Genomic DNA, 25,882 nt, shown 5'->3' on the forward strand with positions numbered 1-25,882 from the left:
TTGAGTCGAGGCACTCTCGACTGACAGATTTTCTGCGAGGGGGTAATAAAGAATGGGATGCTCTTATTTATTTTTTGATACTTTATGAATGTAACTCAGAGCCTTTAAACGGGTGATGGCTCCTCAGCACATGGGGTCGATGACCTCTGGCTTAAGAGCTGTTTGAAAGAGCTTTCCACCTGGAGAGACTTTCCACTTGGCCTGCTGAGCTTGACATTGTACCTCTGAGGTTGAGCTTGAACCGTCCAACCCTGGCGTCCAACAGTTCAGCCACCGTCTCCCACTGTGACGAGAACAGGGCATGCAGGGGATAAGATCTCCCCATCCAACTGCTCTTGATAAACACAAAAGGGGCTGCCTCCACTGCCGCTGAACTATGCGCCCTCGCCACAGTGGTCATCTACGCAGAGAGGCTCGGGGGGGGAAAGGCAGAAGGTGAGCGAGAAGTGGTAGACAAAGACAGAGAGGGGAGAGAGTGGGAGTGTGTGTGTGTAGATAACACAGGCTAGAGAAACCAGATTGACGCCCCGGTGCCTCAGTGTGTGGGCGAATCTGCCACAGATACAGAAGCAGACAGGCTGAGGCAGAGAGGTATTGTTAGAGAAGACGCAGGGCCACAAAACCAACCTATCTACACACATCAGGCACAACGGACTGGAAAACTAGCAGCACCTTTCTCCTGTACGACACACACACACACACACACAGTTGACATATATACTGTATGTGTGGATTTGCCCTTTTGAGCTGCAAACTTTAGTTACTTTTGTTCCTTTACGGAAAAGCATTGACATGCCAAACCTGTTACATCCTGAGTCCTCTGAAATCATCGAACAAATATTTAGCTGTGACCACTAGGGGCGGTCTCGCATCGTAGCGACACCTGTGGCTCCCTGAGACAAGTGAAATGCAGATGAACAAAACATTAATGTAATAAAAGCAGTTAAAAGTGTGTGTCTTATGGGGCACACAAGACTTATCAGTACAATGGAATATGAACTTGAAAATCAATTTCGGGCAACTGCTATGCTGCATCACTGACTTTAGTAGAGCAGTGTGGAATAAAGTCTGTGCTTTATGGACTGGAAGACACCTTTCTCCTGCACAGATTAAAAGTGGAGTAAAGGAAGTGTAACGATGAATGGAGGCGATGTCTGGAATGGTTTCTGAAAACTCGTGGATTTAATGCAAATTTTTTATTTAATCCTCTGAATAATTTATTATTCAATTCATGAAACCCTCTTAGGAAAATAATGCCACACATCTTCAAGGCAGTTCAAAAATAATGCAAGGAAATGCAGGATTATCTCATCAAAAGCCAGGGAAATAAACACCAGCCATCATTGAAGCCACTGAAGAAGAAACACTAAGCTAAGAAGAAATGGAGCCATTTGAGGTTAAACAGTCTGCTGTTGCCGTCCCCTCCTTACAGTCACAGATTTGTGGACGTGGTGGGGGTTTGACACCACCACCAGTGATGGAGTCTTTGATGAGTCCACCCTGCTGAAAATGTCGTGAGGTGGATGCGTTTGACCTTCAGGTACTTTAATGCAACTTCTGCCAAAATCCTCAACCCCTATTGAGCTGCAGTGGCTTTAGCACGACCACGACAACATGGCTGCTTCTGGATGTACGTCTAGCCTTAAAATCCTGAGGTGTACAGATGAATGATGCTACTTAGTTATTCCCTGCTCTGATATATTATACTGTATTCAGCCAACTGTTTCAGTGAAACCGCATCGTATTGTGATTTTTAAAATAATAACGTAACAAAATATAAATATTTTTATAGGTCTTTTACATTCCCTGATGTCAGTTAACAACTCATTTGAATACAGGGATATTCATATTATTTAATGTAGAAGTGCTTCCGCAGTGTGCCGACTAAGATGGAGATGGAGCGTCGTACTGCTTTGCCAGGTGCCACTGATTGGACAGGAGCAGTTAATTAGACTGTAGCTTTTTGAAACAGGGAGCAAGAGCACAGGGACATACACAGGACATTGCACATCACATTCTTATGAGCAGAATGTGTAGCATGTGCACAAATTACCGCAACAGAGCATACAGGAGTAGACAAAAACAGTGACTACAAATATTGATGATAGCAACAGCAAATAGGTATATTTATAAAGTCTTGTCCAGGGTTTAACACCATCAACACTTACAGTATTCCCATCATGCACCTTGCCATGAGACACAAATGCACACTTTAGCGTGATTTATCCTCAACAACTTTGAATAATGGAGAATGAAGTGAGTATTAAATGAACTGGAAGTGCTTCTATGATCCCCCCCCCACCTAAGAATGATTAGGAGGAGAAGGCACCTTCCTGCTTGAGTGGCTCTGCAGCCGGGCTGACTTGCCGGCGACGCTGTCACGGAGCGGAGTGTCAATTTTTAAAAGAGCATCTCTTTCCTCTGGGCTGCAGAGTGACGGATAATGCTTTTGTGCATTACCGAGAGGGGAAGGCCATCCATCATGGCTACGTGTGTGTGTGTGTGTTAGAGTATGTGCATGTGCTGATTGTATGCAGGTAGCATTGCTCTCCTCAAGGCTGTGGTGTGGTTATGGAAGGGGAGGAGGAGGAGGAGGAGGCCTTCTGGGTAGATGCAAGGCAGGCAGAGCATCTGGAGACGACGACTCTCACTGGTGTCAAGCGGGGGCGGGTAATTTATTTGGTTGGGGGTCGTGGGAATACTGGAAGCATCTTCTCGCTGATGAAGAGCCGATGCTCTCAGACACATTGCAATGCCAGCGGTGGTGTGTGTGTGTGTTTCGTGTCAAAGGCTACCATTTCAACACCAGATGTTGTCAGGCTGATTTGTGGGAGGGAAGGAGACACAGCAATGCACACGCACACTCATGTACAGTATATACAGTGCCTACACACAAGTCGAATGCATCATTTTATATTCATGAGTTACAGGAGCTGTTTTTGAATGGCAACATTTTTCACAGTGTCACTCAGCAGGGGACACGCCTGTGCAGCGAGAAAGACTCAAATTCTCTCCGGCTCGTTTGCAGGGAAAATATCAGGTTAAAAAAAAGAATCACATTTTGGACACAAATGGCTGAAAAATACAAGCGAAAAGCAGTGCAGAAGTGAATTTATATGCGCATAATTTTCAAAAAAATCTTTTGTATTTTCTACATAACTCTGGGAGGCAATCCACTCAATACAGTGGCGCCTAAGTGCAGAAGCACTTCTCAGTTTTTGGCAAGGTGCCGAGAGAGAGAGAGAGCGAGAGAGAGAGAGAGACACTACAGTTTGACCTGTCATGCTCTGTGGGGCTAACGTACAACATCCAATGCTAATGCTGCTCCTGCAGTCGCTCTTGTTTCCATAACAACTTCAGGTGAAGGAGACAGGCCCCTAACCAAAAAAAAGTGGAGCAGCCTGGGTGAGGGGGGACACATGGGGGACTAAACCTATGCATGCACATGCACGGTTAATCTAAGACGAGCAGGTCCACGCGCATGTATACAGTTGCAAGTCGCGCTTCCACACAACCCGCTCTTGTTGTTTTTCTCTCCCTGTGTGTGTGTTCAGAGGAGGGGGCAGGTGGTGCGCGCTCCCCTGGTTCCATCCTCTGAGGGGTTATTACTGTCACAAATAATCCCACGATGACGCCAAGTCCAAACTGTTTCAAAACATAAAGATGGGATACGGATTTGATATTTGCAGCACTGGATTGTCAGCGGATTCGCTTGCTTGTTTGTTGTTCTTCCCAGTGTATATATGGAAACTGCAGTGTTGCGTCTTTGTGTGTGGCCTTGGTCATGGGAAGAAGGCCCTTTTGTGCAACTTACTTACTCTACTGCGATGTGTTTACTCGACTCCCCGCTCGTGTACCCCAGTGGCCTGATGCTGTTATGTCTCCAAGGGCCCGGACTGTAGCTTGAGAGGGACTGATAAGCAAATTGAGCAGGCCCCTTTCCTCCCTCCTCTGTTTGGCTACATGAACAACGATTGTTTCATTTGCGTGCAGTGTATTTTCTCCTGCTCTCTCAAGCCCAAGCCCACGCAACTGCAAAATTTCACCTCTGCAATAAAACTCTCCAATGCGAAAAACAACACGGCGCAGAAAAACAGAGGAGCGCGCAGAGATAAATCTCCAAAACACTTGCTGCAAATGTCCCCCACGAATCCACCGCTGTGACATCATTCAGCAGGAGTGTGTGTGTTGTTATGAGGATGGGTGCTTGTGTGTGTGTTGAGATAGAGAAAAAGAGAGAGGGATTGCTAAGTTGGCGGTTTGAATGATGTTTAACTGGAGCTCAGCACAGCTGAATGTGGCTGTAAATCCGCTTTCTCCTGGGTGCAGTTACTCAGAGCGACACGGTACAACTATCACAGAGAGAAGGATGTCACCGCATTACTGTCGCACAAACACACGCACACATACACTATTTCTGCCTCCTACAAGGCATCAAATGTAACCCTCACCATCAACAGCAACCCACTCAGAGGATTGAGGATATATAGAGCACAGAGCTCCATCCCACATTAACCAAACACAGAGATCTCTCCTCTTGAGGCTTCACATCCACTCGCTGGCTCATAATCTCCTTCTGCCACAACACTTTTCCACATGCACTGCTTGGGATCAAATTTATGACACCAGAGGCAAAAGGAAAACAACAAAACAAGACGGACAGCTACAATTTCAAGCCATATTGGAAATATGCGTAGTGTATAAATATAGATGAAGGATGGGAATAGTTTTTCTAAGGTCTGCTATAAGAAATATATGTCGAAATGTATGATTACAACTTCTCTAAAGGGAATTGGAAGTGCTTATACACTGCACCTTTTTATTTACTGCGGTGTTTCACGCTGCAGTGTCCAACTTCATCAAAGGGGAAATGTGGCGAGTGTTCTTACAAAGCTGCTTCGTAAACACGCGGAGCTAATTTGATTCAGATGAGGAGATTTGTGTGCAGAGCCGAGGAGACTCGCGGGGTTGTTGTTGTTGTTTTTTTTGAAGGGTAGAATCGTCAATTATTTCGTAGCAGATGGGTCTCAAAGTGCAATTGAATCTGATTATCGCCTCAATGGAATACGTAATGGAAAGGCCCTGATTTGAGCAGAAAGTTATGAGAAGGCTATTTCAATTACCCCACGAGCTAAACTGTGGTGCCAGCCTCACACGGCAGACTCAGACATTCAGATCATTTTCTGCTTCTCAATCTCCTCTTTTCTTTCTTGTTTTCTCCCCCTTTAATGACGGAGAGAGTGAGTCGTGATGAGCACAGCTGTTTATTTGCTTGTTTCTGAAATCGGCCCCCGGCTGCGTTCTCGAAAGCGCGCTGCTTTTTTTTTTTTTTTGTCATTGTTGATTGATTACCGCTTTTCATGAAATACAACTTTGTTTGTCGTTCTATTATCGACACGCTTGTTCAAATAATAACAGGCCCGGCCACTCGACTCTGTAGAAAATCATTTGACAGATTCGGTGTAAAGAATTGTCTACGGTGCTGGCACCGAGCAGATTGTTACAGACGCTTTAAGATGTTTTGTTCAAGAATCCTGACAACCTGACAAGTATGATTGCTCCACTAACAGCCTTTCTTCACTTAACTTGTGATTGGCAGATATATTTTTAGCTGTTTTTTCCCTCTCAGGTTCAAGAGTTCAAATCGATTAAGGTCTCACGGAAGTTATCTGATCTGTTTTTAGAATTAGGTTGCATTAAAACTTTTCCTCTGTAGAGCACCGACACAATGATCACTCTCTCTAAATGCAACTTTAAAGACTCAATTGCTGAAGGGCGGACTGGATGTTTGAAAGAGGACCCGAACTCACCAGAGCTCTGTAGCCCACTCCTCATCTCTGCTTAGACGAGAGGTATTGACAAGGAAAGAGAATGGAACAAAAACAAAAAGACCACATCTCTGTTTTCTGCAACATCGATTTGATTAAGCGATTACTAAAGCAACACAAGAATTTCTCAAGCTGTGCTTCTACTGGAGAAACAATTGCACTCGTCTCAGACGTCAAACACGGTAACACCTTCAATCAAACTCAACCACACAACACCCCGGACAGATGGTTAGGACCCACTGCGAGAGGCCTCCCGCGATGCTCGATAACAAATTTCTCGGGCTAAATAGGGAAAGCGTGACTGTAAACACACCGGCCTCAAGTGGAGCGAACAGGTGGCCCACCGCATAGGTCGCACTGGTCACGTTGCGCGTCCACAACAAAGGTTCAGCCACGAGGAAAATGCTCCGGATACCATACGATGGCATCAAATCTGGATGCTTTTGGGAAATCAACCCTGCTGCTGAGCAATCCCAGCACGAGGCGTTAGCTTCAGTCTAGCATTCCAACCAAAGAAATGCACCAACAGTGTTGCCGTGGTCCCAAAATGGCCTCAAATCACCCTCAGTATCTTTTTATCAAGTGAATGTCCTCTGTGCTGCTTCACAGTGACAAGAAGGCTGGCCTAGTTTGGGGCTCCGAACAGGAGCGTCTCTCGTCCCGATCATTTCCTCCATGTATTTGTTTTTGGGGGCAGGATCCTCTGGTGGTGGGGAGATGATAATGTCACGGAGGAAGGAGAGTGATGGTCCGTCTGGTGTTTACACAATACTTTGGCCTTTGTTGTCTTTGGGTCTGTCGTCATTGGCGGGCGAGTTGCCACAAAGCCCCTTTCCATCCTCCACACACATACACTCATGCACATACACACACACGCCCACACACACACGCACACACACACACGCACACACACCACTCTGACCTATATAGGTGCTTTGAACCGCTGGCAGGCCAGACAAGATTATCTGGGCCCCCTTCCCAGGAAGACCATTGGGATGTGGGTGCGCGTGTGTGCATGAAACATGTGAGTCTCTGCATGTGTATATGCAACGCTGCTGCAGTTTTGCGCCGGGGTTTTGGATGCTGTTGAAAGAGATGTAAGGTTTCGTCTCCAGGTGGTTCTCTTCCTCAGACTGTCACTGAAGGTGCAGGCAGGAGGATATGGGGGATTTTTTGATTTCTGAATTTCTCCTGAGAATTTATGCTTTATAAATATTCTTCATGATCGCAAGATATTTTAGATTTCTTTTTCTTTTTATAACAGTTAAAGCGAATGTACCTCAACACACCCAAGCTTCACTTCGTGTGAGAAGCCTCTATGCAGTGACATAAAGGAAATACTAAGGGATTAAGTTAGAAAACCAAACAAAGTTTCCTCCCTAACTGTGATGACTAACTGCCTGTTTGCACTCCCTTCCATCTTGATTACCTAACCCCCAGATTAATTAGCTGTGTGTTGCAGACACTTCCTGTGGCGCGACCCTCAAATGGGCTCCCTCCTCAATCTGCCCTATCGACTTACAGGGTGCCAGAGCTTTTTCTTTGAAGGCCGCCTCGGCTTCAGAGGCAAAAGAACTCTCTGATCTGACGGCTGAAGGAAAAGGGCCCCTGCAGAGTGATAAAAACCTGGAAGAACAACATTTGCGTAACACACACACTCACAGGGAGAGAAAGAAATTAAGAATAATTTGGTTGTGAAAACAAGAGGTGGTATGGAACAATGACAATCTGGCTCCTTTGGTAATTTCCTGTCGGCGTTCCTTCGTGTGATGTGGTCGAGACTGTTCTGCCGGGATCAATCAAACCTGCGAGCAGATGGCATCGCGCTCCTCCAGTGTACTGGGGATAGTCTGTGTTTTTTCAGAGGCGGTAATTGGCCCGCTATGTCACGGACCGGAGCATGCTAACAGCCGCCACCATCGCCGGTGTGCAGCGACGACACGTGTCGTTTTGCTTTTGTACGGCTCATAATGTGGTACCTGAGCTACAGGCTCCATTTCACATGGACCCAAAGTTGTGTTAACCGTTGCTGTGATTAAAAAGTTATGTCTATTTCAGAAAGGAAAAACACATTTCAGAAGCGCATGCAAGCGAAGAAACCCAACATTAACTTCGGCTCTCTCATTAAATCTTCCAAGTCACGACTGGAGCAAACCCCAGCGAGAAATGCGGACCACTTCTGCTGCCTTTCTATAGGCGTCCAGGAGACCCCAAGGAGTCAAAGGTATCACGTTCTGCATCTGAAACTGTGTTGTGTTTGCTAACAGCATTTGCATTTAGGTGAGGGAAGCTTATGTGGATAAATGGAACCGTGTGTGGGAGACTCAGCAAGCTGTATAAAAGAGAAGCAGAGTAATTGCATGTGTAGCCTACTGTACGAGTGTGTGTGTGGCTGAGACGCCGGGCACTTCAAAGCTTTGATGTTGGAGCTCCTAAATGAGGGCCACCAGAGGTCCAGACTAATGGGACATCATGTGGAGATTAGAGGCCGAGTGTTGCAAGCTGACAACATGGCATTATGACTGTGTATGTGATGGAGAAAGAGATCGAGCGTTTGTGTGTGTCTGTGTATTATTTTTGCAATTAAAAGTTAGTATTGCAGGAATGCCAAGTATGATCTGAAAATGCTGCGACAATCAGACTTCACAGTAAAACAATCCTGGCCAGCTTTTTCCTCCGTATGGTATAAATCCTTTATTAAATAATCATAACAATAATTATAATAACAATCATAAAAAGAGCATTTCTGTACAAAGACCCCTTTAAAAGAACAACAACAGCAGTCCGAGCAGTGCGAAAGGGTGGGGGGGGGGGGGGGGGTCGGTGTGAGGGTTGGGGTCCTGTCCTTTTTATGTTTGGTCCTCCCAGGCAGAAGGGGGCGCTGTGACTGTCACTGTCAAGTGTCAAGTTACTGTATCTGAAACCGGCTCCAAAGGCAAGCTGGATCCCCGAGGCTCCAAGGCACTTTGAAGAGAGTCAGTGGGGTCCGGAGAAGCGGGCCTCAGAGGAGAGGGATGGCATGTGTGTGTGTGTGTGTTTACATGGTGAGGGTAGATGGGATGAAATGGCATTTACGTTCTGCATGGTCTCAAATATAGCAACCAGTGTTCCCTTCATTTTTAGGTCTGAGCAAGAGAGGTTGTGTATTCATGTTCTGTATATACATCTGAAGTAATGTGTGTTTGTGTGTGTGTGCGTGGGAGGGAGACTTCTTCTTCTCTCACCCTCTCCTTCTCATGGCTTATGAGTCCATTCAGAGCGTGCAAAAACAAACCCCTTTCTGATTGGTTCAAAACGATCCAGAAGAATGCCTGCCATGCTGTGCGGGAGACGACATTAAAAAAACTGGCCACAATCAGCCAGTAGTTTGAGGAGGAGGAGGAGGAGGGGGGATCTGTGTGTATGTGTTGGGGGGGGGGGAGACTAGGTCCTTTAAATCATGGCTTTTTGAGGTCCACATGTAAAAAGAGAGAGAGATGGATACCTCCACTCTTGTCTTGGTGTCGCCTCAACGTTCCTTTTTTCAACATTTCCGCTAACAGTTTGCTTTTAAGGCTTGTTGTGCGTCCGCGCGCACAGTCAGTGGATCGAGAAGAGACGTTTGTTTTTCATCCAGTTTTTTTCCCCCCGTCCTCCGCGAAAAGCACGGGGAGAACGTCGCCCCTGTGAGAGAGAGGCAGGGGGATTATAGTGCTCTGTCAGTCATAGTCTCTCTCACTCTCTCTTTGTTTCTTCAGTGGTTTTCAGTCTCTGCCCTTAACAGCAATCCATAGGTTGCACCGACCAAAGTTCCTTGACCTTTTACTATTAATCACAATGTAAACATGAGCTTCTCCTTGACAGGAACCAGCAACAACAAAATCTAACAATAACTCTCTCTGTCATTAAAAGAATGTGTTCAAATCCCCCCCACCCTCCCCTCCTCTAAACACACATACACGTTCTTCGCCTCTTTTTTTTTTGTCTACTTATCTGCCATCACAGACTGGCGATAGGCCAGACGGGGAAACATTAAACAGAAAGAGAGTGACCAAAACAAACTCGATGGATGTCTGTGACTAAAAATACCGCAGACTGTCAGGAACTAAGAGGATAACTGAGGCTGATAGGTAGCAGAGTCTACGACGGAACAAAAGAAAGAAAAGAAAAAGCCAACGGGCCACACAAAGGAGCTAAATTCTAGGCCACTTTGTTCACGTGTGATCAAAACAGACGCTTTCTAAGCACGTTCCTAACCTACCACCTTTCCAACACGATGTGTTCCGACGCAGTATGTGTAGCTTACAGTATCCAGCTTCAAGTCTACGATGCATTTATAAACAGTTCTCTTTCGGTGGAGCAGGAATCTGTAATTGATATGTGTAGATATTTTTTTTTTGAGGCCTAACGTCCCCGCAATGGAACGATCCATCTGAGTCACCCCAGTCTTTCTGTCATTGGTTCTTTCACCACAAAAACACCGGACTGTGCCACGTTTTTACCGAGCAGGAAACAAGTTCTCATTCGAGCTAAAAAAAAAAAAAAAAGTGGCTTTCTCATTGTCCATGTTCTGCACACTCGAGGAAGTATACTGAAAGTGAACTGGAGGAAATGAAGAAAATAGTGAGAGGTTTTCACAAAACGGCTGCGTCTCTCGCTCTGTTCCCCCTCTGGTGTTCCCTCTCTCGAAAACCTCCTCACGCCTCGGTGCAGCAGCGCTGTTGGTTCAGCTTGACCTTGTGCTTGAGGCCGTCGTACAGTTCGAAGTTGTAGTTCTCCAGGGTGGTGGAGGAGCGGGACGACAGGCCGCTGTAGGAGCAGGTGCAGTAGAGGAGGAGGCCGGCGCACACCGCCCCGAGCAGGACGCCCAGGGAGCTCATGACAATGATGGTGACCAGGATGGGGTCCAGGGTGTACAGCCAGGAGTTGTCCTTCTCTGACACGCGGGTCACCGGAGGCTCAGATGATGGGGACGCTGTGTTCCACTCTGGGAACTGTAAAACTGTGAGAGGAGGAAAAGCAGAAAAGTTAATTTCACGACAGTGACTCAAATTGAGCCTCTATGGATCAAAGGGTGTCGTGGTCACCTCCTTGGGCCTCACCTCCGCCTAGTGAGTCTCTGCCGCTGAAAAGACGTCCATCTCCAAATTCATTTGGTCTCTTAACTGTGAGAGAGAGAAGAACAGAAAACATAACCTTTAAGCATGAAGCAAATTCCACACAGAACAATTGTGACTTTAGCACAGCATTTGTTTGTTTCTGGCTCAGATTTAATACATTTTGTAATCCTAACAATCAGCAACAACAGGACCACACACACATTTACTGATAACTAAACATTTTGCGTATTGTGAATTCACATTTACGTTCTGCATTCGTACACACACACGAGTCTTGGAATAATAGAAAAATATGACTTTATTAATAGAGAAAGATCATTATGATACATTCCTGTCAAACACACAGTCATCACATAGCATACTGGTGGTATAAGACCGTGTGAATAGAGATGCAAACATCATCAAATACTTAACATTACCCATCATTATCACCATTAAAATCATCGACACTGTCGCTGTCAAGTTTAAGAGTGGTGTATAAGACGATGAAAGAAAAAAAAACAACAACAGCTAACGGTAACAACATTTAAGTAGTGCTTGTCTTTCCGTTCTGTGCGAATCACAGCCGTGTGGTGTGAACTGAACATTGATATGTGTGTGAGGGTCTGAGTTGGAGGATTATAAGTGTGGTAAAACCGGCAATGACTGCAGCACTTTAGTTGAGCCAAATAGCTCAAGTGTACTTATACTTTAGATGAGTTTTCTTTCCACTTTGCGTGCGTGTGCATTGGTGTCTACGCGTGCGAGTGCGTGCTTGCGCTGGCTTCTCTTGGCAAGCATGCAGGAGTGGGAGTAACTGCTTGGCAAGGCACACGTCTAGCTCTGGAGGTCTTTGACGGCCAATGGCGTTATTAATACTGTTTCCGGGGGCAAGTGAAGTTGGCAGCTGATTGGGCGGGCGGAGGTGCAGTAGATGGGAGGGGGAGGGGGGGGGGAAGTGCTTACCGCAGCCTTAATAAATGTTATCTGTCCATTAACTAATTAGAACTATTAGAGACTTGGAGCGTAACGGTGTCGAGATGGCTCAAGTAGGGTGTCCAATCCCTCCTCTCTCCCCCGGGTTGATTTAAAAGCACAGCGTGAGAGCGTGCCAAAAAACACTTCTTCTTCACTCTGAAATGCAGCCTCTAAATTGTGGCAACAAATCGAGGCGCATTCTGCTGAGCTGTGGGCTAGCGGGTGATGGATTTTTTGCTGGTGTGACAGATCACGAAAAAAAGCACGGCCCGTTAAGCCACAGAGTGAAGACCTCAATTTCATTCAATCTAGGGTGTTGAACCGAGCTTGTGTCCAATCTCACCACCCCTGCACCGACTGATGAGAGAGAGACTGGTGCCAATTTGTCTTAGCTCAGTCGGAGTTTTGAGAAATTTCACAACGAAATAGGCTTTTGGATCCCATGTATGTTAAACATGAAGTAAGAAGTGCATTAGCTACATCTTGTTTTATGTTAATATCCAGTCATGGCGTCTTATGGCGCTAGAGGAAGCGCCATCAATAGCTGGAGCTCTGCTCTGGTTTTCATAATGTCTTGGATCGCTCTCAAGGGTGAACATATACAGCAAAACCCTCAACGTATGCCTTCCAGCTGGTAAAGCGGCATTGTGGGATTTGTAGGAGTATAAATCAAGACAGCGACGGTGATGACAGACAGCTGTGTGTATTTACAACCCTAAAAACAACGAGCACATATTCCCAATGAAATCACAACAAGGCACGGCGCAGCACGAGTTTCATCTGGGCAGCTCAAAGACATGGGGAACAACGAGAGTGGGAGGTACGAAGTGCGAATGGGAGTGGGAACAACGTGCTTTATTACGCCAGAGGATCGAGATGAAACACTAAACACTAAAGACGGCTGCATCCATCACTGACTGATGCCTTTATCAGGAGAAGACAAGACATTCAATCAAAGGAGCTGGTTATCACCATTTGTGATGCAGGACTTAAAGTATGATGGATTTGCATTCCTTTTGTTTTTAAATGTGCACATGCTCTGTTGAAAAGCACAATGGACGGATTTATTTTCCTCCTCCAATGCAACCCCCTCACTATTGGTACAACTCATATCACAGCTATCTCATGGTTTTATTACAGAGATACCAAGAGCTTTATTTTCTGGGGCTTGCCAGATCATTTCCACAGCTAGCACGTTGAATGCCTATCAGCCTAACAGTTTTCTCCCCCCTCTCCCCCTCTCTCTCTCTCTCTCTCTCTCTCTCTCTCTCTCTCTCTCTCTCTCAGCACTGCAGAGCTCCTCATGTCTCTGGGGTCTTTTTTAGCCTGTGGTTTGGCAGCTCTGGCTGGCCCTCGCAGCGGAACCAGCTCGACCCCCGATCTCTTCCTAGCCCACACATGTCTGTGTGTTTGTCCGTGCTGGGGTCATTCCAGGAGGACCGCTGGGGTTATGAGGAGCCAGACGGCACTCAATGGTCCGAGACAAGCTGTTCAGATAAATAACTTACTCAGACTTCAGTCCTCTCATCAGGAGTAGCACAGTGTAAAATGCCAACAGCAAACTCCTTAATGGAAGAAAGAAGGAAACAGCAACCGAAGCTACATCCATTAGAGACAGAGAGAGAGAGCACAGTGTTTCTTTGCAAATGTCCACGTGGCAGTTTAGGGACAGTGTCATCATCACCCTTGCAACTGTAAACTAAATGAAGGAGGGGTTCGTCGGGTGGATGTTCCGTCAGTGTTGTGGCATTGCGGCGCACGCTGCCACTGACGTCATGAGTTGGCGTCCCGCTCTGCCAAACACAACGCGGCTAAGTGCTTCTTTTCAGCAGAGGGTACGGTGTCGGTCCCGGCTGTCCAACCTCACTGTCAGGACTGGCTCCACCCCTGGGGCGGCCATACTGGAGGACCAGTTAGAATACTGGAAGCACTGTGAGGAGCTGTGATAGGCCACTGACAGCTGGCTCTTCTTGGTGGCCAGGTGTTGTCGGCAGCAACAGAGGGCCCTGACCAAGATGGCCACAGCCAGGAGAAGGAGGGCGCCTCCGGCGGCCATAATGTAATACCAGTGGATGGGCAAGGGAGGCACAGGAACGCCTCCCCCTGGTGGAGAGATACAGAATAATTGGCCAGCGGGAAAAGAAAGGAGTGGCACTTGTTTATTTTCTACATTTAACTGTCTTTTTTCTATCCCTATTGATTTTCATCATACGAACAGCAGGCGTGCACCTCATATGAGCATGCACAAGCATGCCAGTTGCAAAAACAATTACATAAATCTCCCAGGCCAAAAAAAAAAAGGAAAACTTAAAATGCATCCATTTCTCTCATGTAGCTTGGGCTGCAGTTGGAGGACAAGTTTTCACACCAAGATCATCAAGAGATTTGGTTTGAAATCAGTCCAATGGTGGATCCAGTCAAATTCAATGCAATTGATTTTTTTCCAAAGCTCCGATGGAATGACTTGGTGTGAAACAAAAGCCAAAATGATTAGTTATGGAGGCACCCACACACATTGAATTAAGGAGCTTTCTCTTCCTGTTTCGCACTGGCACAGGAAGTCCCAAACAGCCCCCTGATAAAGTCTCAGAACCATGCACGGATCAGTCGGACGGACACCACATAGAAATCCAATGTTCCAGAGCTCTCACAGCTGATATTGGATGGGGATTTGTTATTTAGCTGGCTCGAGACGGCAGATTTGTTTTGAGCACATAATTTATCCTGTTCTCTGTTCTTGTTTTTTCCTCATGCATCAGCCTCCTGGCCGGTCCTCTCCTCCTCAAGCCAAGCTCCGTCCCCTTGGAGACTATCTCCACAGATCCTCTACACTGCTGCCCCTGGCTTGAACCCCTCCTCAAATTCTTGGTAACAACCAACTAACCACCTTCCAAGAAGCCTCTATTCGACTATCCAAGACTGCTAAAACGAAGCCCTGAAGACATTGTAAAAAAAAAAAAAAAATAAAGCACAAATGCACCATCCAAACTTGTGGGGTGAGTTGTAAGACGGGGAGAATGTCAAATGGAACTAGGGAAAGTGAAGCAGAGCTGAATACATCCTGATTTTTGGACCGTGTCACATAATTACAGAGGGAAATGGTGCGTGCTGCTGCTACTTCACACTGCACACACTCATTAGACAGAGCTGAGTTAGGGAGAGGAGAGAGAGACACCCGTGCTTGCCGCTGCTCAGTCACTCTATCTGATTGCATTTCGCTGGGGACACTGATGTGTATGTGTGAGGTGATATTAATGTGTGTGTTGGTGCATGTTTGTCAAGGGTTAGAGACTCTGTGTGTGTGTGAAGGCAGAGGAGTAGAAAAGCCCAAGAAGTGCACACACATCACATTCGCACTGAAACCGCCAAGCTCTTATCTTATTGGAAGACATTATGAGATGCCAAAACACCAACATCAATCTCATAGAGTCCCCCAGGATGCTCTAAATATTTTTCATGAGGCAGACAGTTATTTAAAACCCTTCAGGCTGCGTCAGGCAGCACAGAACTGAGAATATGTGGCTCTTTTCAAATATCCGACTCCATGAGGTGTGCTTGATTTAGCTTGCCTTGCACACAGAGTTCCTTTGTTTCCACTGAGACTGACAAGGTAAAACCGGCGCACAACAGCACATTAGTGAAATAATCTATTTTCCAACTTCAAGAAAATTAATTTGGTATTTGCAAATTTGATAATTAAGATTTTAGCGAGGGGTTTAGTTTGTTTGGTGATGTCTTCATGCTGCTGCTGACGCCACGAGGCACTAGCTTTAATAATTGAATGCAGATTTATTCATCTGGAATCACACAGCAGACTCAGCTTCTGTGTTGTCAGTGAAGGACTGGTATGGGCTGTCTGTTTAGCCGTTGAGACAACTCAGTGCCCCCAAGCAAAAAAAACCCAAGGCTAGTGCATACCAACGGGCAGGAAGCAAGACCAGAGAGGAAGTGACATCATAACAAAGTCAAACTCACCTGGGTTTTCTGGAGAAAAAGCTGCAAAGGGTTCTGCGAGGACAGAGAGAGAGTGAGAGACAGGAACAGAAAGAGAGAGAGACAACTGTAAGATCATTTTAAATATGAGGGAAAAGTCAGCTAAATGTCACACAAATGTCACAAGACTATCAAAGTCCTCCTGGGGAAATTTAAGTTAATTCCTCAGATAACTCGCATGAGTTATGGCATTTACTTGGCTCCTTCGCCAGAATGCAATTTCAAACACTGTGTGAGTGGGGAATCTGAGATGGTCTGTGCTGAGAATTACGTGTGTGTGTGTGTGTGTGTGTGTGTGTGTGTGTCTGCGTTCACGCATTTCAAGTTGTTTATCTGCCGCGTCCAGTTAAACTGGAACGGGAAGGTTTTATTTTTTTTTTGGGCCTGCTGCAAATGCACAGAGCAGAACCTTCACTTTGATTGCCTGGAATGCAAACGCAAATAACTGGTGTGTGTGTCTTAGTGTGTTATGTGTGTGTGGCGGGTGGGAGAGAAAAAAAAAGAGGGGGAAACTGACTTGGGAACTGGCGCCTTTTGGCGCGAACCCCAACGTACTGTGAAAAACTCAACTGCGTTGGGTGATAAGCAACATCCTAGAATGCTTTGGGAGTGGCGAAGGAGGGGAGGGAAGGGAGGAAGGAGGAAACACAGCAGCATAGAGGCAGGAGGGAGGGGGGGATCTGGGCTGTCATCTTTGCCTTCCGAGCTGCTGTGCTGCTTAGACTCTCTCAAGACTCAGGAAACACACTTATGCACAAAAACGACGGATACAACACTAAAAACACACTGCAGTGTTTGCCACTAGTTTGGAACTCTTAACGACACTCTGCTCCCCATTGGGGTCCAGCTCCAAAGCACACTGGCCGTCAGTCAGAAGTGATGACGGCAGGTTTTTTGGCTCTGAAACCCCGGCTCGGTCTCTGATCTGTTTAAGACCCTCTCCAAAGCCCCTGCTCGGGCCAGATTAGGGAGGCTGCGCTGGCGCTCGGCTTGCACCAGGCACCCAGAAAGTTGCTCGGGAAACAGCCTGTCTAGTAATTCCCTTTGACGACTCGGGAAAAAGCTCTGTTTACAAATACGACCGAGGAGTGAGCGCACGAGAGATGGAGGGAGAGGAGAGAAAGAGAAGAAGAGAAATCTAATAAAACATAGATTAGCATCGTCGGGGCCCACGGGGCGTTTATGGCCTACTTTTACTATTCTTCTTATCTTCTTCCTTTTTTTTTGTGGAGGAATAAATGCTGTCCCTCCCTCTCCTTCCTCCTTTCATCTCTGTATTCAGTGGGCTCTTTGGAGGAGAGGATGTCTCTGAAACTGGGATGGGAGTGGAGGGAGGATTGCGGGTGTTTATCACTTCATGTGTGCCACTGTTCAAGGACCTTCAGGCTAAAAGTGGAGGAGGTGGAAGGGAAACGGCAGATTGACGGCGTCGAGGTGACGAGGCGATGGCGGAGTTGAGGATGAGAGGGAGTGGGTGGGTCAAATGTGGATTTGTTTATTTTCTCTATATTTTTCTGCATGGAAAAGATTTGGCATACTGAAGCAGAAAAAAAAATAAAGTTTGTCCCAGTCTGTCTGTCAGAGAATTGATCCCAACGTGTGTGTGTGAGTGTGTGCGTGTACTTACGTGTACACTCTTTCAGAGGGGTGTTGGAGCTCATGTGGATGTTGTCTATCCAGATGTGTCCTCTGGTGCCGTGCACAAAGAAACCCTCCATCACAACCTACCGCAAAACCGGGGAGGAAGAGGAAGAGGAGGAGGTAACAGTTGAAAAAGAGAAGGAGGAAGAGGAAGACGGATGAAGGCAACAGGGGGGAGGGGGGGAGGTGGAGGCAAATTGAGAACGGGGACACATAGGGAGGAGGAAGAGGAAGAGGAGGAGAACGGGATGAAAAGTTAATACGGTGCCTGTGATTTCAAAGTTGCACTCAACACTTGCAATCATCATCATCATCACCCCCCCCCCCCGTTCTCTACAAGCTTCTTCAACTTACTTTTTTATGAGAACATTAACTCCTTGTGATGTCTCTGACAAATGCACAACGATCCCCGAACAATCATACAGCCAGTAGAGACAATATGGCTTACTTTTGCTCCTTTTGAAGTCAAACCTGGCCTAAGGTGACAGAGATTGAAACTGATGCCTTGATATGCTCTGAGATAAATGTGTCTCCCTCTAACCGACCCTGAAAAAAAGACGTGTTTCTCTTTCTGAGAAGACATATAACAAAGGGTCTGACCCAGATACTTATTATCAAGCAGACATACTTTATTACAGCTGATATTGGCCAGAAGTCTGATGCTTTCATAGCATTGCTATTAGGACTTTTCTAGTGACCATGCTCTTTCAGTGTTTGCACTTTGTCATGATAATAAAGTTCTTTATTTAGCTTAAAAAAATGATGGATTTATAGCTACCTGGAAGTCTTTAGGCGAGCGAGGCAGGATGGTACGACCCTCCCTCCAGACGGGGCCCTGATCGTCTTTCAGCGTCCACAGGACGGTCTCCTCGCTGTGGGCGTCCCGCAGCAGGACCCTCAGGTGGCCCTGGGCCTCCCCCCACAGCTGGTAGGAGAAGAGGAGGCAGAGGGGCCCGGTGTCGGCCGCCACCACGGGGCTCACGAACCGGGCTCGCTGCTGCTCCGTCTTCAAGCTGGCGTCCATGTACAGATAGCTGTTGAGCTCTGCGGGGCCGATGGTAAGATGAAGATACTCTTTAACACATGTGTTTGAACTGTAATGTCAACGTCACAAGTCACCACACACTCTTACAGCAGCTCTACTTTTGATTGTACTGACTAACTTTGGTGATTTCAGTGTTTTGAAAATCCGATAAACTAAAAACAGAATTGTATGAAGTCAGGAATACATTAGATGAAGTGAAAAAACAATATGCAACCAAGCTGCTTTAGTAGTTTCAACACTGTGCAATAAATGAGCAAAGGTTTGTTTTAACCTTGAGTTTGCTGGTTGCTACAGCCAAAAGAAAAGAGAAGAAAAGATTGAATGGGTTTTCATTTCAGCCCTCGAGGCAATAAAAACAAGGAAATTTGAAAGGATGCATAGACTTTTGTAAATGGATGCTGCCGGAATGAGCCCATACATGGTTATAATCATTAATCATCACATACAGGCTGACGTAGACACACATATACACGCCCTTATGCACACATGTACAGTATGCTTTCACACAATTACAGATATCTCAAACAAAAACAGAAATGAATCACTAGTTGCTAACAGGACCGGGATCAGGAGCACACAATAGTCACGCCAAACAATAGGGAAATGACAAATATAAACACACAGAAGAATAGGTCCAGTGAGAGCGTCATGCTACCAGAACTCCAGCCAAGACTCTCGGGGGCTATTTCTCTTCATTCCCTTCCAGGTAAATGACTTAAACAACGGGAGAGTCCAACACGCCGCTCCATTTGTTTACACCAGAGGATGTTTAGCTTGCAAATTGGATGCCGACACAAATTCCATTGTGAGAGATTGGTGGGCCTACAGTATGTTTTGAGTGTGTGTGAGAGAGTGACTCAAGGAGGCGTCTGGTGAAGAATTTCTTAAGTGGGTCCGGTGGGAAAATGTCTGCAGATTAAATCACCTGCTTTATCATGTACAACTACGTGTGTGTGTGTGTGTGTGTGTGTGTCGGAGCAACTACGTGCCTTTCTGTCAAGCGAGGAAAAAGCAGTGCGAAGTAAATCAGGGCGCATACGGGTAGTTTTTTATTTTAGTGTGTCTGCTTTTCCCAGGAACACCACGAGGTTTATCTTCAACACAGCATGTGCTTTTTATCCAACGTACAGTAGCATCCAGCCGTGCTCGAGTTATTGAGTGACTGGGTCGATAACCTTTGGCTGTGTGCGTGCGCGTGCGTGTCTTTGCAGCAGATCCGACAAGCGGTATCTGGAGGGACAAATCTTCCTCCGACTTGACAGCTCCCTTCTGCCTGCCATACGCCCAGACTCGCCTGTGTGTGACACTTCAGACAGTGTGTGACAGTGTGTCCCATGGCCCTTCGCAGCCCTGGAATGAGTGTGTGTGTGTGTGTGTTTCCCCCTTTGCTCCACATGACACTGTTTTCTGGTGTATGAACTGCATGTGTGGATAGGCCTATAGAGGCTGTGCAAGTGACACAAATTTGTGACTCTGCGAGGTGTTTCTTCCGTCGTCTCTGGCGTTGAAGCGCGGCGACTCGCAGCGAACCCCCCCGTCGTCGTGCAAGTTGTTCGCCAGACAGCTCATAATCGAGTACGCAGCACAACAGAGCATTATTAATCCATTTCACAGCGGTCTCCTGCAGCGAGAAGCAAACATTCAATCTATGAAGCCTATTTAGCATGTTTTTACTAGCGGGGGTATATTAGGCCAAATATCAGAGTACATGGAGGCTAATTCCACCTCTGTGCCCAAATAATTGGTTTCATGATGGAGGTCAAGAGGTGAGGAGATCACGGTTTCTGGGTCACATGACAAAAAGGAACCCTATTGAGGATTAAACAGTGATTTGATAGCAGTGAAATAATGATCCTGTGTTGGCTGGGATTCCTGACCTTTGACATCGGCAGGGAGAATCAAAGGCTGGCATGGCGCGTCAAAACGGCTGGAATTGATACTCCATACATGAAAGCCACAACCTGGCTAATCTAAGCAACCCTTTTCCAATCCGGCCGCGATGAAAGAAGCCACTTTGAAGCTCCCTGTCAAAGATGGCTGTGACCTAAACTCGTCACGCTTCAGGAACATTTTTTGCCTTTGCTGTGGGATTCCGTTGCCCTGCTGAACACGACCCCGGTGACATCACAAATTTGACAAAACAAGGGGGGGGGGGGGGGCATGCTGAGCCTCTTGTTTAATTCTCTCCAGCTGGAGGAATGCTGAATCTTTCATGGAGACTTGCTCGAAACCAATGAATTTTAAAACCAGGTGGGGATAAGAATCCCTAACCCAGCCTGTGAACAATTATATATAGAGCTAGAAAACCCCCTAAACCCAGCAGCATACATCTTCTATAGTTTTTAATAACACGCCCAAAGCTGTACGTATGAAGGGAAAATGAATAATTATTTATTCAAGGTGTCTAAGTAGATGGAAGCCTACACAGCATCATCTGGGATGTGCCTGCGGTGATGGAGGGGCAGTGACGGACGGCTAGGAATAACTGCTCGCCTTTGGAATCTTCTGCTCTGAACTTAATTGGAGCTACCGGGTCTTAACCCCTTCTTGCCGAGACGTCGCGTGTTTTTGACACAGAGAGCTGGTGCAGGTCGCACGTGAGGCTGCTGCGTGTGTGTCCCTCTCGCTCCCTCGATTCATTTTCATTCTCATCCGCTCGGAAAGAGCAGCGAGTCCGGCAGACGACGGCGCTGCTAAATTAGACTGCTGTCAATTTAAGGAATTATTTTAATCAAATTGAAAAAAAAGAACTCAATGGAGATGCACAAGGAGAATGACTCCATTTGATTAGTGTCTTGTCTAGACTCAGTGAAGTTGATAAAATGAACTTAATGCATTTGTGCTTGTGCAATTTTCTGTGCCCAAATGGAATCCTCCTTGCAGCTGCATACATAAAAGCTCTGCAGCAAAGCAGCTGACACCAAAATAAAATGTAAGATGTCGGTAGTCAACACGAGCTGCTCACAGCATTGTTTGTAAAACCATCCAGACGGCCCCTGCAGGTCACCGTCCATCAAGCGCTCGCTACATTGAGAGAAACCTCGAAGCGGCTCTGAGTCGTTCTGCTAACCAGACAGCGGCGGTGAGTCAAGCAGAGTCTTCCCATGAACGACGAGGAGACTCACCGTGGCTGTGCAGGGACCAGAGCAGAGGGGCGTTGGGGTCGTGCGTCCACCCACACAGGCCGTGGTCGAAGTCACACACGCTGTCGGATGAAGAAGAAGTGGCTACTGCGGAGGAAGAGCCAAAGGGCAAACAAAAGGCATGAGACATCATTTCAGATAAAGGAGCATTCACAGCTGCTTTACATAATGGCTTTCATCTCTTCTTGTTACTGGTTTTCTAATACGACTATTAAACCACGTGTCACACACTTCGTCGCCTGGACTCACCTGTAGTCGCCAGGGGGACGGTGGTGGTGTCAATGTCAGCGGGCAGAGTTGGCGTGGCGGTTTCGGCCGGCGTGGTGGTTTCTGCGGAAACAGACGTAACACAGCTCAGGTCAGAGGTGGGTGTGTGCGAAACAATCCCCAGATATTAGATTGCTGTAAAGAGGGCACATTAATCACCCGATGTTTGTTTGAGGGATTATTTATGTGGAGTTTCTCCTTCCACGGGAGCATATGTGAGGGAGGGCCGGGAAAAACAGAAGTGAGAGGAAGTGATAAGCAACAAAGGCAGAAGGGACCAGGAAGTAATGAGGTACAGTGTCTTTATGCACCTTTAATAACTCCATTCTGCCTGTATTTAGATAGCAAAGTAAGTTAGAAGAAGCTAATAGTTGTTGAGTGTTAGATGAAGACATTTTTACCCATAATTCAGCACATAAACAGTACGTCTTACTGTGCTGTATATTAAGGCTGAATTAAAGAGCATGTCACAGTTGAGAGTGTGATGTCATCGTCCGAAACTAACTCCATCTCTCGTCTTCTGTCTCCATCCCACCCAGAGTGCCAGAGACAGAGGGAGGCAGGAACAGACAGCCCAAGAGCACCTAAGGGGGGGCCCCCCGTCATGTTGTGTCTGGGTGCTCAGGCGTCAGTGTCTGACTCAGATATGCAGACACACACACATGTCCACATGCTAATACACAGACACATTCACATCCATACAGAAGTGGGGTTAAGGCTGATGGATGGACGTGTCCAACAAACTCCCCTCGACCTTGGACAGCATGACCACACTCTGGGACTACTCACTGGCTGTCAGGGAGGATACGGAGCGCGCACACACACACACACACACACACACACACACACACACACACACACACACACACACGGCCGTTTCCCGCTCTGTTTTTCTGGTGTGCGTGTGTGAACTATCGTGTGTGTTACAGAGTGTCTCGCTCCCTCTATAACTCACGCGCGCTCAGAAGAAGGGAGAGCAAACACAAAGTTAAAATTAAAAATAAAAAGCCACACAGATTCATCACCACGCTTTCCTCTGCTGGTCGACTGTTAGTGGCAATACTAGAGCTTCCTACTGGTCTTTGTTCATGACAACCATTATCATTAAACGCACCACGGGACACAAACGCCGCGTGATACACAATTGATCCGCTTAAAGGAACTTCCTGTGGAAATGAGCGCTACGGCGCCCTAGCTGGAGAAATTGCAGACATGAAAGGGCCGGCCACAGCTGGCGACGGCTTCTGACATTAACCCAGCGTTAATGTCATGTCCTTTATTCCTGTCATTAACTACCTAATGAGACTCTTATCGCTGCCGGCCCACCGGGAACCAAAGGCAACGAATGCAACCCTCTTCCTCAAATCTAGGGTGCTCCATCTCTTGTTCGCCCTCTCTTATAATTATATCTCTTCTCTTTTGTTTTTGCTTTTTCGCCTAACCTTTTCGTCCCCCACTCAAGCCTTGGGACCGGGCGTGATAATAATAAAGTGCCTATACATTACCTGGGCGCCCACGTAGGCGTACCATGAAACACACATAACCTCAAAACACACGGTCGAGTCCATTAAGATTCTATCCAGCTCCTGCGCACTCTATGCTTTCAAAGGTCAGGCCTTGTCACAGTTTAAATGCGCTGACCTTTCCAGGGTGTGACAGGGGTGTCGGGGTCAATGGGAATGGGACCGACTTGTGCGTGTGCGTATGTTTGTGCGAACGTATGCGACCTGCCTACCCTGCCCCAAGCCCTGCGCCTTGATGTGTGCGACGGCACGGAGCTGCGTGAAGAGGCCCGTGTGTGCACAAGCAGGCCTGCTGTACATGCGCAGCAGAGGAGGCCTTGCAGTGCAGGAGAAGTCCCTCTGCAGCGGAGTGTTGCCTTACATAATGTGTCTACTGCTGCAGGTGATGATGCAAGTTATCATCATGCACGGGATGAGACACCGACACTTAAAACTGGACCCAGGGGAGCTGCTGGCATAGATAATGGAGGCGCACACTCCCACGTACAGTGGCACGTGCATGCACACATGCACACATGCTCGCAAAAACACACACACGCGCGCGCCTGCTTATTGTTTTCGACACGCAGACACACCCAATACACACACACGTACACATGGGGTGGAAGGAGCTCTCTGCTAAAAGATATTGCTCCCTCCAAAAGAATCTGACTCAGCGATATGTCAGAGAAGAGAGGAAAAAAAATCTTCAATTATGTAGAAAGCTTTTCAGTAAATCTCTGCTTGGCAGTCCTAGACACACACACACACACACACACACACACACACACACACACACACACACACACACACACACACAAAGAAATGGATGCACATGCACGCACACTCACACACATAAAACCCAAAAGAACATGATGGGAAAGATAAGTAGCCATTGTTTTATATTCTGGTGGGTGGGGTTAAGTGCTCAGGTCAACGTTCATACACACACACACACACACACACAACGGACGGGATATTGTGACATTATATAAAGAACTTATATGACAAGCCAAAATAAGTATAGGACTAAACTGAGAAAAGTCTGTCATCATTTATAGTGAGCTCCACCATATTTACTTATGTTTTCAAGGAACTAGGAAGCTACTGTGAAGCTGAGACACCTGAGATTTACATCACAGGTGTGTATGTGCATGTGTGAGCTACAACTCAGCGCACCTAAGACTGAAATGATCTGTCCTGGAAAAAGGGAGAGATGATATTTTGCATTTTTTTTTTTTTTACAGATTAGTCTCTAAAATTGCCTTCCTGAGCTCATAAATTTTGCATTTTTGGAGCACGTACACTGGAACAAAAATAGTCACTGTAGAGGCTGTGAATGTGTGTGTGTGTGTGTGTGTGTGTGTGTGTGTGAGAGACAGATAGTTGTGCGTCAACATGGGGAAACAGAAGGAGTGAAGACCGACAGCAGATGAGTAACGGAGGAGGAAAGGAGAGGAGGCATGGTATCGAAAAAGAAAAGAACAAAAACATTTACAGACCCATGCACTGGGCCTCAGGGTGGAATAAGAAAGAACTGCAACCAAGTGTAGGAACGGGGAGAGAGACTAGCCTCACTGCTGCTATTTTACACTAAGCAAGATTTGTGATAAAAACAATAAATACTTCTCAATTCATATAAAGGAGAAGAAATTCAACAGAGGGCAGAACAGAAAGAAGCGAATAGTTTGAGTGTTAGAGGAAGTGAATGCTTTGCAGGATGTCAGCAGTAATTCACTATTCATGCTGAGCTCTGGAGGCCTGCGAACAATGTGTGACCCTCAGCAGCAGTTTTCTTTGACGCGTTTCCCTCAAACCCCCCACACCATCTGATAAAAATCACCCCCCCCCTGTGCAAAAAGTGGTAAACCATGGGGTTTTTTGTTTCTGTTGTTCTGTTTCCATATTTGGCGATTTCTGTTCCTGTTTTTGCCCCTCCCACAGTGTTTAGCAGAACACTTTCATGAGCACATGAATTTAAGCACAATTGTGCTCTATCATCAGCTTATTTTTGACTTTGTGTCCACATAAATGGTGATAATGATGATGTGCTCTTCTTTAAGTCACTGTGGAACTTTTGACTGGTTATGAAATAGTCTCAATTTAACACTGAAGTCTCTATACGACATACGTAAGAAAGCGAGACCATCAATAAGAAGACGCAAAGTTAAAGTTCCTTGTAGTGCGTTTATAATCCATCTCTCTTCGACTAGAGAGCAGTGCACTTCATCAGCACTTGTACAAGCACACAAACACACACGCGCTGACACACACACACACACACAAATCACCTCAACGACGGCTAAATGGCATGTATAGTGGTGTGATTACAGTACAGCGGTGTGTGTGTGTATGTAAGTGCCGAACATGTTGTGCTGTATAGACAGATAGTCATCCTGTTAAGGCA

General features: G+C 46.5%; 1 protein-coding gene across 4 annotated transcripts in view; it reads right to left on the reverse strand.

The window, feature by feature from the left end:
- Positions 1 to 9,780: 9,780 nt before the first annotated feature.
- The window catches only part of nrp2a (neuropilin 2a), a 51,751-nt gene continuing 35,649 nt past the window's right edge, over positions 9,781 to 25,882 (reverse strand). The window contains exons 12-18 of one of the 4 annotated variants that reach the window (XM_031851734.1): positions 21,956 to 22,036; positions 21,689 to 21,790; positions 18,297 to 18,562; positions 17,505 to 17,601; positions 15,860 to 15,892; positions 10,895 to 10,972; positions 9,781 to 10,809 (exon numbers count right to left, since the gene is read on the reverse strand). In XM_031851734.1, the coding sequence (XP_031707594.1) occupies positions 10,505 to 10,809; positions 10,895 to 10,972; positions 15,860 to 15,892; positions 17,505 to 17,601; positions 18,297 to 18,562; positions 21,689 to 21,790; positions 21,956 to 22,036 (962 nt within the window). In that variant the 3' untranslated portion in view covers positions 9,781 to 10,504. The other 3 variants (XM_031851735.1, XM_031851733.1, XM_031851736.1) reach the window with 3 other exon arrangements.

The sequence above is a fragment of the Anarrhichthys ocellatus genome, unplaced genomic scaffold (assembly GCF_004355925.1).
Source record: "Anarrhichthys ocellatus isolate YVR2014 unplaced genomic scaffold, GSC_Weel_1.0 scaffold12, whole genome shotgun sequence".
NCBI classification, from domain to species: domain Eukaryota; kingdom Metazoa; phylum Chordata; class Actinopteri; order Perciformes; family Anarhichadidae; genus Anarrhichthys; species Anarrhichthys ocellatus.